Below are 13687 nucleotides of genomic sequence, written 5' to 3'. Positions count from 1 at the left end.
TAATGGGTTCACCTACTCCCCTGTATAATAGAAGCAATTATTTGGTGATTTTCTCTTAATGTTGGACACCTGTGTGCATTAGAATTTCCAAATGAAGTCTTAGAAATGTGTAAGTGGTTTCCTGCGTCTTAGCTTTTATTTCAAAATATAATTACAGCAAGTATAATTATGATATTCATTTCTGACTTTCCTTCTTTTAAAACAACTCTAGATGTAACTTTGCTGATTTTGCTCACTAAGAGAACTTCACAAAAGTCAATGAATCAAAGCTTTCAGGGTCAGCACTTTCAGATAATAATGACTGTCAGGAACCCATTATAAATGTTTTATTATAAAGAAGTTGATGGAATAAGTAAAATGACATTGATTGTTTAGAGAATTTTATTTACTCAGAGTTTTCCATTATTCATCAGTTTTAATTTTTAGGCATTAATTAACCATGCTTGTTAGCTGTCCCCTTATTACTATCTAACAATTGATAGACTAGATTTATAATTATTATTTTTCACTTCATACTGTCTCTATAAATTTTATCCAATTCTTAAGGAATAAATGTAGGTTATATTTATAATAATTTATTTTTTTAAATACCATGTTGCTGTCTTGCTTTATTCATGCAGAAGTTAATTAATGACATTTTTAGCAAATAGCTTTTTTTTCAAATTGGTTCTTCTTACACAGAACATATCAGATCTAAATTCTAATATAGCTAAAATTTTTAAATATTAGTTCTTTCCCACTTCCACCCCCCCCCAAAAAAAAAAACAAGCAAAATTCTACCTGGAAATAAAGAGTTCTAAATTAAAACATCAATGAGTTTGACTAACATTTTTTAATCACTTTGCTTCTTTTAGGATTGATATATTATACAGTAAAGTAGGTGTATCCTATCCAGTTTGATTAACCTTGTTTAAAAGATTGAATTATATTTGTTGTGATTACCATATTTCCCCATGTATAAGACACTCCCATGTATAAGATGCACCTTAAATTTGGGGCTTGAATTTTGAAAAAAAAATATTACAGAAAGTTATTGAACTCAAGTTTTATTCATCATAAAATTCATACAACTCCTCATCACTGTCAAAACTCCTATCCATCAGCCTGTCCTCATCTGTGTCTGATGACAAAGTGCAAAAACAAGTGCAAAAAAGCAGGAAATGGAAGTAAAGAAACTACAACCACTGTATAAGACGCACCCAGTTCTTAGACCCCAAATTCTTCGAAAAGGGGTCTTATACATGTGGAAATACATTATATTGCATTTGATTTTTCCTATATTCCTATTTCTCTTCTTTTAAAATTTTTTTTTTGGATGGATTTTTTTTAACCCCAAGTGTGCTTAGTATTTTTGAGAAGTTATACACTCTGTTTTATTAAATACAGGTTTCCTTATGTAATTCTGGAAGCCGAGGCCAGGCAGATTCACTTTGGATTTGGGCAGACAGTAGAGGAAATGTGCAACCAGAAAGCATTGGGCCATCCTGCTTATTATATAATAGATTCTTACAACGGGGGCTAACTAGCAGGCAGAGGAAAATTTCTTTTTGCAGCGGCAGGCAAGCAATCAGAAAAATGGCTTCTTGCAGTGTGGGCAAGCAATCTGAGGTAAAGTACCTGTATTTAGCCTTATATAGGCTACACACACATTGCTCTGCTGTGTACTTATGCTCTAATCATACAAAGTGCAAGCGAGCAACCCTAGCATAACTGTTTTTAAAACAGTGGGATAGATGGTGATTAAAGGATACTTGACTTGGGGTTGTGAACACATAATGAAATATACAGATGATATATTGTAGAATTGTGTGTCTGAAACCTGTATAATTTTATTAACTAATGTCACTCCAATAATTCAATAACATTTTTTTAAAAAGAATTTACATAGCACCTGGAAAAATGTAAGTGTTCCATAGATGTTAGTTTATAGCATCAGCAATAACATTATATAAATAATGCAAATGTACTTTGTGGTTTAAAGAGTCCGGGTCTAATAAATGATGTAACAAAAACCCAACCTCAGTTACTGACTTTAACGAATCAAATGGCATAATAATGATAGAATTCCAACCATAGTTAAGGGATAATTGTGAAATAATGAATTAGAAGTAACGATTGTAGAAAATTTTTCTGAAAAACTAAACTCTGAAAAGTAGATAAAAAATTATAGATATAATGTCAGAAGTCAATATAGAGTAAAAGAAGAGTTTAGTTTTATTTTAATAAAAAAAGATAGATATCTTATAATCTGTTGGGTTTGAAAGCACAGAGATAAATAGAAGTGATAAAACATTAAATGAAGAAGAGATGGGAGATATTCAAATCAAGGCATAAGTACCTTCAATCCCAAGGGGGAGAAAGGTCAGTAACCTCCCCTGAGTTTTGAGGAAAGACCATAAGTGCAGATACTGGTACTTTAAAATTTATAGAATGAGAAGTTGAGATACTTCACACTGATATCTTCAACACTAATGCTAATTATAGCTTCCTCATTTCTGGAGGAGGCTCTAAAAAAAATGAGTGAATTGAAAAAAAATGTGTGAACTTTTGCAATAAGATAGAAAACTTATAGCAAAAATATTCCATGAAACAAAAATCACAGTTGAAAACAAACGATGGACTTATAAGAACATTAGTCTGCCTGGCTAATTTATTTAGTCACTTTTCAGCCACCCAAGAGTAACTTGGTGGTTAATTGATTCAAGGAAAGGAACTCCTATCCTGTCTAGATAACTCAGTTGGTTAAACCATCATCCTGGAGTGTAGAGTTTCTGGGTTAGATCTTTAGTATACGCACATACAGAAACAGATCAATGTTTCTGTCTGTCTATCTCTCTCTCCTTTTCTCTCTCCCTCTCTCCTTTTCTCTCTTTCTAAAATCAGTAATTATTTTTTTAAAAAAGGAAAAGGAAGTCACAGGTGTGAAAGAACAAATGCAAAAGTTAGAACAGTATAACTGTCTGTAAAATCTGTGACAGAGAGGGAAGAAACATAAGCCCTGAGTTAATGAGAGAAAAAGAGATATTTACGGATCTGGAATACAGCATGTCCTTAAAGTCATGGTGCACTTTTGACCGGTCACAGGAAAGCAACAAAAGACGATAGAAATGTGAAATCTGCACCAAATAAAAGGAAAACCCTCCCAGTTTCTATAGGATGATGTGGCAGCATGTGCGCACGCGCAGATGATGATGTAACACCGCGTATACAGCGGAGCAACCCATGGCCATGCCAGTCGAGATGTGGACGGTATAGAGGAAAGTTCAGTGTGTTCTGTGGCTCACTAAATTCGAATCTGTGACCAAAGTGCAGTGTGAATGTGGGCACGTTTATAATGAAGCGCCACCACATAGGGATAACTTTACTCGGTGGGATAAGCAGCTGAAGGAAACCGGCAATTTGGTGGAGAAACCCCGTTCTGATAGGCCATCAGTCTATAGAGGCTATACGGGATAGCTACCTAAGGAGCCCTAAAATATCTGTCTATGAGCCCATGTCGAACTGCACTGAATAGGTATGAAAAACTGGGAGAGTTTTCCTTTTATTTGGTGCAGATTTCACATTTATATCGTCTTTTGTTGCTTTCCTGTGACCGGTCAAAAGTTCACCATGACTTTACAGACACACTGTCTTGACTAAATAAGAAAGTGATAAGAGGTTGTGGTGAGAAATTTATACATTAAAGTTTATCCTTCTTTAGGCAGTTTGTTTCCTTAGGAACTGTATCTCCATAAACCAAAAAAACTAGAGTTTAACTATGAGATTGAATTGATACAGTGAGGAAATTTAAAGATTGATTTAAGTTTTCATGACGAATAATTTGAAATGGGTTGCTGAGCCTGACCAGGCAGTGGCGCAGTGGATACAGTGTCGGACTGGGATGCAGAGGACCCAGGTTTGAGACCCAGAGGTTGCCAGGTTGAGCGCGGGCTCATCTGGTTTGAGCAAAAAGCTCACCAGCTTGAACCCAAGGTGGCTGGCTCCAGCAAGGGGTTACTCAGTCTACTGAAGGCCTGCGGTCAAGGCACATATGAGAAAGCAATCAATGAACAACTAAGGTGTTGCGACACACAATGAAAAACTAATGATTGATGCTTCTCATCTCTCTCCATTCCTGTCTGTCTGTCCCTGTCTATTCCTCTCTCTGACTCAGTCTCTGTCTCTGTAAAAAATAAAAATAAAAAAATTTAAAAAAATCAGCAGATGAAATGGGTTGCTGAGTGTGTCATGTACATAAACATTGAAATTCATACCAAAAAATTTTGAAGTAGAGGAGGAAGATTGTGAGCTATTTATCTAAAGCTTTATTATATTCATCAACAAGGAATGGTAAGATGTATACTGTATATAAATGCATTAATTTCATTTGAAGAAGAGATTTTGAAAAATTGGTTCAAAAGTGACCTGAAATAAGAGCTGGAAAAGGAAAATCTATCAATAATATGAGAGTAAAGTATATGCATCTTGAGCTGTAAAGGAAAAAAAATGATTAATGCATTTTAAAAAGTTATAATCTTGTATGCCTGAAGTAATAAGAATTTAAATTGATTTTGTGCTTAAATTTCCATATTTATTGATGTCATTATATGGGAAAATATTATAATTTTTTAATATGACGGTAAACATTTAGAAAATTACTAGTCATACACTGCTTGGCTACATAATATATATTAAAGTAATATTTGTTCCCCCTGCTCAGATACTTCAGTTGGTTAGAACATTGTCCTAAAGCACGAAGTGTGACAATTAGATCTCTGGTCCAGGCACACACCAGAACAGATTGGTGTTCCTGTCTCTTTTTTCCTTTCTCTAAAATCAATAAAATAAACATTTTTAAAAATGTTTAAAAGATAATATTTGTTGACCAATATTTTCTCAGTTTATAAGGAAACATGAACTTCTAAGTAATTAATGTTTTGCACATTACATCTGCTGTTGAGTCTACCTATCTCCAGAATATAATGCAAATAAACAAATAAAAATTATAATTTAAAATTATTAAGGGTTGGAAACAAATGAATACAATGAATTCTGTGTTAAAACTTGTTTTTTTCACATCTTGAATCAGATTTAAACTTTTGTTCTTAATTTTGTTATCAGTGATTTGGTGTGTATTTAAATACATCATATGTTGTAATTGATTTCATAAAAAGAACACACAATTATTGTTAACTGTGTATGAGGGCAATGCATATACCCAACATTAATCAGAGTCGCATCTGACTTAAGTCTTAAAGTCTTTGTTGAAAATTGAATAGACTCAACATTAATCTTAAAAAGTCTTTAAATTGCTCATAAAGATGGTACTTATTGAAATTTTTATTATTCACTGTTTAACTTACTAATATTTTGCTATATATACTTGGGAGGGAGCAGGAAAATTTGAAATAATGCTAATGATCCTGGCTATGATTCTCAATCAGGGTATTCTGAAATGAGATCTTGAAATCCCAAAGAGGATCAAGCCCATTTAAAGAAACAAGAATTTAAAGTGGAGTCATTACTAACATACTGACATGACAGTAGAGTTTTCTGTTTTTGATGAAAAGGTCTAATAAACATTATTTAAAAAATACAGTGTGTCTGTTAAGTCATGGTGCACTTTTGACTGGTCACAGGAAAGCAACAGAAGACTATAGAAATGTGAAATCTGCACCAAATAAAAGGAAAACCCTCCCAGTTTCTGTAGGATGATGTGGCAGCATGTGCACATGCGCAGATGATGATGTAACACCGTGTATACAGCAGAGCAACCCATGGCCATGCCAGTCGAGAGGAAAGTTCAGTGTGTTCTGTGGCTCGCTAAATTTGAATCCATGACCAAAGTGCAACGTGAATATCGGCGCGTTTATAACTAAGCGCCACCACATAGGAATAACATTACTCGGTGGGATAAGCAGTTGAAGGAAACCAGCAGTTTGGTGGAGAAACCTCGTTCTGGTAGGCCATCAGTCAGTGACGAGTCCATAGAGGCTATACGGAATAGTTACCTAAGGAGCCCTAAAAAATCTGTGTTTGAGCCCACATCGAACTGCACTGAATAGGTGTGAAACTGGGAGAGTTTTCCTTTTATTTGGTGCAGATTTTACATTTCTATTGTCTTTTGTTGCTTTCCTGTGACCAAAGTGCACCATGACTTTACGGACACACTGTATATAGCTAGTTTCTAACAATTCACTCTGAAGGTTGTGCAAAGTATAATAAAAGAAAATAAGTATTTCTGAGTTCTAATTATTAATTTCATATCCAAACTTTGCATTAAATATTTATTTCAGGAAAAGTATGTGCAAAGAGTACCTTAGTCATTAAGATAAAATATGGCTACTTTGTGGTAATTAGAATTTAATAAGTTAGCAGTACTGTAAATTAAAATTACTTTTTTATTTAAATTGGAAGTTAATCAGTAAGAACTGTGCAAAGAAGCTTAATGGACCAAGCAATCACAATGATTATAGTGGAACCACCTTTTCTTTTCTAAATGTGTTTGTTGTGTTACAGGATCTATTATAAAATATAAAGGTTTAGAATAGCACAACACAAATTTGAGTGCAAAAAGTCAGAAAACAGAACATAATTTATGATTGCATCAGTATAAAGTTTAAAATTAGATATAACTAATTCTAGTTGTTAGGAATCGGGGCATTGGCTGCCCTGGGGAGCTGGGTAGGACTAGAAGGGCCGGAAGGACATTCTGGGATGCTGTTGTTTTATTTTGTGATGTTGTTTTTTTCAATGTGTATATTTTGCAAAATTGTATTGCGTTGTATACTTAAGATTTGTGTATTTTTGCATGTCTGTTATACCTCAATAAAGCTTGCATTAACAATAAAAAGTTTATTTCAGGGTCAAGGCCAGTTTTAATAATAAGTTAAAAGATAATATTCAACCAAGTCTTTGATTGAGGTGTCATTAGTCCTAAATTTGCTCATAGTATGTAAAAGAAATGTCTTTTATTAGTTGATTCAAACTCTTGGTTTTAGCTTTAATGGAGAATGTGCTTTGTATTTTTTATTCTGTTTCGTTAAATGAATATAATCTCTGGGTTTCAAAGCTTAAAAAGAGAAATCATTTTTTATTTTTTCTTTGTTATTTTCTTTAAGTAATTATATGATCTAATGTTAAAATCTAATTATCACCCAGGCCGGTTGGCTCAGTGGTAGAGCGTTGGCCTGGCATACGGAAGTCCCAGGTTCGATTCCCAGCCAGGGCACACAGGAGAAGTGCCCATCTGCTTCTCCACCCCTCCCCCTCTCCTTTCTCTCTGTCTCTCTCTTCCCCTCCCACAGCCAAGGCTCCATTGGAGCAAAATTTGCCCGGGCGCTGGGGATGGCTCCATGGCCTCCGCCTCAGGCGCTAGACTGGCTCTAGTTGCGACAGAGCGACGCCCCGGATGGGCAGAGCATCGCCCCCTGGTGGGCGTGCCGGGTAGATCCCGGTTGGGCGCATGCGGGAGTCTGTCTGACTGCCTCGTCGTTTCTAGCTTCAGAAAAATACAAAAAAAAAAAAAAAAAAAAAAAATCTAATTACCATTCCTCTAATGCCAAAACTAAACTCTGTCATCATGTAAAGAGATGAGCAAATAGATAGAGCTTGCCTTATTCTAAAGTTGAAATTTTTATCTTCTTAGAAAATTCAAGAAATATTTTATTCTGAAGTGAAATATCTGGTGGTTTAAGTTACCCTAACAGGTAGATAGTTATCCTGAAATGTTTTAATAGTTAAGTACATATATCAAAGGCTCACGTTGTACTTTAATACACATATATATTACTTACAATTATTGTCATTATTTATCGCAACTTACCGTTCACTATGCAGCCTTTAACTATTTGAATTTAAATACAATTAAGCAAAATAAAATTTGTTTTTTAGTCATATTAGACTTATATCAAGTATCAATAGTCATATATGTCTAGTGGCTACTGCTTTAGATAAAGCATTTCCAGAAAATTTTATTGGACTACACTATTATATATATATAAATGCTTGATACATGATATTTAATAATCATATCATTGGTTAAAATAAGAATAACAAAATAATAAAATAATAATAAAAACATAACACACACATATCTAGTATAATGAATAGGTTATATGTAGATTTGCTATAAATTCACTAAAATTATCAATCATTCTGCTTCTAAATATTTCATTATGAAATAATTCTCAAATTGGCATTCTGAAAAATTTCCTGAAATAGAAACCATAGGGCAGCCTAATATTACACTTGCAGCTTTATTAAACACACACAAACACAAACCCACAAAAACATATCTTAAGCAAATTTTTTCTTTTTAATATTCTAAAAGTTAAGAAACCTTAACATGTATATTGTAAGTACCTACCACAAGGAACAAATCTGGTTAATCAGTATACAAGACAATGGAAAAAAAAAAGGTAAATTAATATTCTAACCCTCTCTATGATATGGCATTAACTGGAATCTCTTTATGCATCTCGGGGTTTATTAGTTAAAAGCTCTGATGTTTTTATTTGTTTTATTGTCATTGGAAATATTTTCATTCCTCATTTTATTTTTTACCTTTTAGGAAATAGGTTAGATTAAAAAAAAAACCCACAAACATATGCTATAACTATACACAAGACAAAGAATCCCATTCTTGTGTTCATTTGGGTCACAGCCCAGAGCTGAACTCATTTGACATGCCATTCAAACTATTTGATTCATTGACTGGATTCTGTCAATGTCTACACCCTTTTCTTCATATTTCAGGAGTTATAATTCTAATGACAACTATTCCACCCTGTGGACATAAAGTCTATAAATCTACTAAACGACATCCAGAAAAATAATTTTTAGCCTTCTAAAATTTTTAGCCTTTATTATTATCATTACACAAGGAACATCAGTCTTATAAACACAAATACGCACTTTAATAGGGTCATTTTTCCCCTGATTATTTATAACCTGTTTTTTTTTCCCCCTCCTAGGCTACTGATAAAGACACTGGCAATTATAGTGCCATGGCATACAGACTCATAATACCACCAATCAAAGAAGGAAAAGAAGGTTTCGTGGTGGAAACATATACAGGGCTTATCAAAACTGCTATGCTCTTTCATAACATGAGGAGGTCCTACTTCAAGTTTCAAGTCATTGCAACTGACGACTATGGGAAGGGACTAAGTGGCAAAGCAGATGTACTTGTAAGTAGATAAATCTTCAGATCGGTGGTACATGTAAAACTAGTTGGGGGGGGGCTTTTAACTGGTAGGACTTTTCAATTTATTTGAAATAGGTTTTCTAAAATATAAATGGGATAAATTTTTATCCAGATTGTTGATAGCTACCATTTAGGCAAAAAAAAAAAAAAATACATGATATAAAAAATGCATCATATGTTTTTTAAGTATGATTGTGACAACAATATCAAGTTCAATTTGGTCTTTGAATCTCATTTTTAATATACTATATATATTAGGTTGGAGGTACTTAAAATTTTAAAATGCTTTAGAGAACTGTGCTAGAGAAATTCAACTAATATTTATTATTGTTGAATAGTTTTTAGAACTTTTGTAATTAAGAAAACAAAGAAAATGTTTTGGAGCAAGTTCATGTCCTAATGGATGTTTTTCTTGTTTGCCCAATAGTTCCACTGATGACATTGATGATCCTTGACTAATTTACCTTTGGCTTTGGTCAATAATACCACCATTCTATTCTGACTTTTTTTTTTCTTCACAAGCTTAGTAGTAGATTATTCCTAAGGGCAGTTTGCTATTAAAATTTATTCAAAATATTCAAAACTAGTGCATCTATTCCATGGAATCTCTATTAGTATTTGGATGTTTCTCTGATGAAACTAGCAGAAATTATCAATATAATTATTACTTTAAATATTTGTTACTTAAAGGTAGAATCAAGTAAATATTCTTTTGCTCTTTGCTTCTTATTTAATCTTTATTTTTCAAAGTTTTCTTCATTTACTTCTTTGAAAAATTTAATCTTTATATATATGCAGATTTCAATTATCAAATATTTTTCTTTTTAGATAATGGTGGAGACCAATCACCATGATTGTGGTGGGTATGAAGGCTAGAACATTCTCTTTTATATGAGTAAAGCTGCATAGATTTTTTTAAAAAGCCAATCAAAGCCAAGAAGCTTTTGACATAGAAGATATTATGATTGACAAAGATTTTTAATAAAATAAATATTTGTTAACGTTATATAAAATAATGCTGTTTCTTTTTATTATTTATTTATTTATTTATTTATTTCTCAAGTGAGAAGTGGAGAGGCAGAGTGACAGACTCCCACATGCACTTTGACTGGGGTCCACCCAGAAAACCCCCTACTGGGGGATACTCTATCCATCTGTGGCTGGTGGTCCATTGCTCAGTAACCAAGCTATTTCAGCACCTGAGCCGAGGCCATGGAGCCATCCTCAGCACCCGGGGCCAACTCACTCCCACCAAGCCATGGCTGAGGGAGAGGAAGAGAGAGATAGAGATAGAGAGAAGGGACAGGGGGACAGGTGGAGAAGCAGATGGTCATTTTTCCTGTGTGCCCTGATCAAGAATTGAACCTGGGATGTCCATATACCAGGCTGATGCTTTACCAAGAGCTAACTGGCCAGGGCCAAAATAATGCTATTTCTCTTCCTGTTATTTAACATATGCACATTGTGGTGTTTTAATGCTAAATGATAGGTTCATTAAGTATAACTAAAATATTATAACACATAAATATAACTATATCTATTATATATGTAATGTGTAGATAAACAATTTAAAGTTTATGGAATTTTTATTTGGACTTTATAAACTACTGTGTGGAAATTATGAAATATACTTGTAAAATTATCTAAAATATATTGAGAAAAATTTAATTCAAAGAAATCATAATGTTCTATATTTATAAATAAATATATATTTATAAATCAAATATATATATTAGCTGGGAAGACATTCCAGCAAAAAATCTGAAATCCTTTAAATCAAGGAAAAGGGAGATATGGAGAGAAATAAAATTTTTATGTAGTGGTAACAACAATGTACTAAAACCATGAAGGAAGAGAAACAATGTCAGGTTTGAATAACTGATACATATTTACTCAGTCTGGAAGAATGAAATGACAGTGAGTAAGAGAGAGGGCTGAAGATGAAAGTAGTTTGTCTATATAAAAGCTGTATGAAATATTAAAATTATTGAAACTCTTGCCTAAAAGCAGCAAGAGACCATTTGATAATTTTTAGGAAGGGTAAGTGAAGATAAAATTTTATATTTAGATAAAACCTTCTTGCTTAATACGAATCAGGTTCTCCCTTTAAGATACTACTTATGCAGCGTTCCAAAATAATGGTTTTTGTGTTCTGTTCTATATTTCTTTGCTACAGTAATCATGCTGCCTACTAGCAAAGTAGGATTCTCAGGGTACCACATTGCTACTTCCAGATCTTTCTTCCTAGGAATTCAGCTTCGATTCTCATTATCTGACTCTGTCCCTCACTCCATTTCTCAAATTAGTGCTGTGATCTCCCAAGTCTTCAGTCAACCCCTAACATAATTCCAGTGAGTTTAGCTTCTTAGTTACTATCTCCAACAATTCCCCCATCATAATTTTTCTCCAATGTCTTTATCACCCACTCTATTGTAACCACTTATCAACCAGAGTTATTTCAGCCATATTAGCAATTACTGTAACCCCTCTAGAACTTCCATTTCAAACTTTGCATTCTTTGACAATAATATTGAATTTTTCAGCTAGCTCCAGCACTCTTTTGTCCTCACCAGGACCTTTAATTAATTTAGCCTGCCATAATTTCACCCTTCCTCTAACCCCCATGTGCTCTCTTTCCTGCTTACCAGTTTTATAGTGCATTTTAATTATTATAAGCACTCAATTATATAACTTCTTTGCATTCCATTCCTATATCATACTCACTTAGCCAAAACATAACTCTAGTTAATTGCAATTTCCTCCTTTCCCCCATGCTGCATATGTCTACAAAAACATATACAGCTGTATAATTAGTCTTACTTTAAATTAATGATAAAATTGCCCAAGTGAGACCATATATTGTCTAGTAACCACACTATATTTCCTACTTCATTCACACTCTCCTCTCATAAAACTTTCCTTATATCTTCTCTTCATCCTCACTAATTAATTACCTAATTAGTTAACAACATATTTCACTGGAAGATAAAATAAAAGCATTTAAAAGGATACTCCTACAACTCCCCTCACTAAATTCACTTACCTACCAGGATTTACATCAACATTCCTTACCTTATTTCCTGTACTTTTACATGGACTCCTTATGCATTTATCTGAAGCCATTACCACCATCTGTGCAACCGAGCCAGATTCCACTCACCAGCTCTCAGACATTGTTTTAACAGCTCTCCCATTTTTTATATATATCATTGATATTAGTCTATCTAATCCCTTTATTTGATTATACCCATAACCATGCTTTTCTTTTTTATCGTCAAAAAATAATTTAAAAAATCTCTTTAGACTGCCATTCCCTTCCAGTTACCACTCATTTCTACTCCCGTTTCCAGAAAAAATTGTTAGATTTGACTAATCTCATCATCTAATTTCCTTAAAACTGTCTAATCATAATGTCACTTCTAACACCTACCCAAGCTTATTATGTCAATGTCATCAATTGCTCCTTGTTACTAAATTAACTGGAAATTTCAGTCTTTCTCTTATTTTAACCATCAGCAGCACTTGACTGATAATTATCTTTACTAGGCTTAAGGGCCAACGCGCTCTATTGTCCACCTCTCACCTCACTGTATATATTTTCTTGATTCCTTCACTAGATCAATTTCTTCTCCTGACCTTTTAGGATTGATGTTTCTTGTGGCTCAGAGATTAATTCTGTTTTCATTGACTCAGTAAACTCATTCAGTCCCATAACTTTAAAATAGCATCTACATAATAAAATATACTAAATTTATATCTTCACCCCAAAGCTCATTTCTAAACAATGGACTCATAAATCTATTTGTATACACAACAATTACACATGAGTATCTAATAAAGATATATCTATTGAATGTTTCCTAAACTAAACTCTACTTCCTCATCTCATTTCTTTCATTTAAAGTCTTTCTGATTCAGCTTAATGACCAAATCATCTATGATTTCCTTAGGTTAAATTTTTTATGTTTCCTTTTTTTTCCTAAATTACACATTCAATTCCTTAGTTAATACTCCTGTTACTATGTAGCTATTCTATATATATCCTGAATATTTTTTGACATTTCTGCTGTTAAAACTTGATTGAAACCACCATCTTGTTTTATCTATATCATTGAACAAACTCATTATTTGCCCACGTTTCCTTTCTTGCTCCACAAAAATAAGTCTGGTTTTAATATAACAGCTAGCAGTTCAAGTATCATTTAGACCCTGTTATTTCCCAACTCAAAACCTTCTAATATCACACCAATTTAATCAGATAAAATTTTAAGTTATTATGTTAGACTATGAGGCCCTTGATAATTGAGCTTCCCATAGTCTCATTTTTTACTGTTCTCCCTCCAACAACACATTCATACCCCATAATGTTGGCCAATATGCTTTTCTTCAAAGAGCCAGGCATGCTCTTACTTAGAAATTTTGCAGTGGCTCTAACTACAATGCTTTTTTCCCCAAATGTGTATCATGGTGCTGTGTCAAAGAGGAATTTTCTTATCTCAA

The 13687-nt window shown here is 33.4% G+C and overlaps 1 protein-coding gene across 1 annotated transcript in view; it reads left to right on the top strand.

Annotated features, from left to right (window-relative positions):
• The window catches only part of PCDH15 (protocadherin related 15), a 1080236-nt gene that overhangs the window by 987213 nt on the left and 79336 nt on the right, over positions 1-13687 (top strand). Inside the window, exon 27 of the mRNA XM_066242956.1 lies at positions 8955-9170. Within this exon, the coding sequence (XP_066099053.1) occupies positions 8955-9170 (216 nt within the window). The remainder of the gene's footprint in view (positions 1-8954; positions 9171-13687) is intronic.

This window comes from Saccopteryx bilineata, chromosome 9 (assembly GCF_036850765.1).
Source record: "Saccopteryx bilineata isolate mSacBil1 chromosome 9, mSacBil1_pri_phased_curated, whole genome shotgun sequence".
Classification (NCBI taxonomy): domain Eukaryota; kingdom Metazoa; phylum Chordata; class Mammalia; order Chiroptera; family Emballonuridae; genus Saccopteryx; species Saccopteryx bilineata.
The sequence above is the reverse complement of the archived record's forward strand: the minus strand, read 5'-3'. Positions and strand labels throughout refer to the sequence as shown.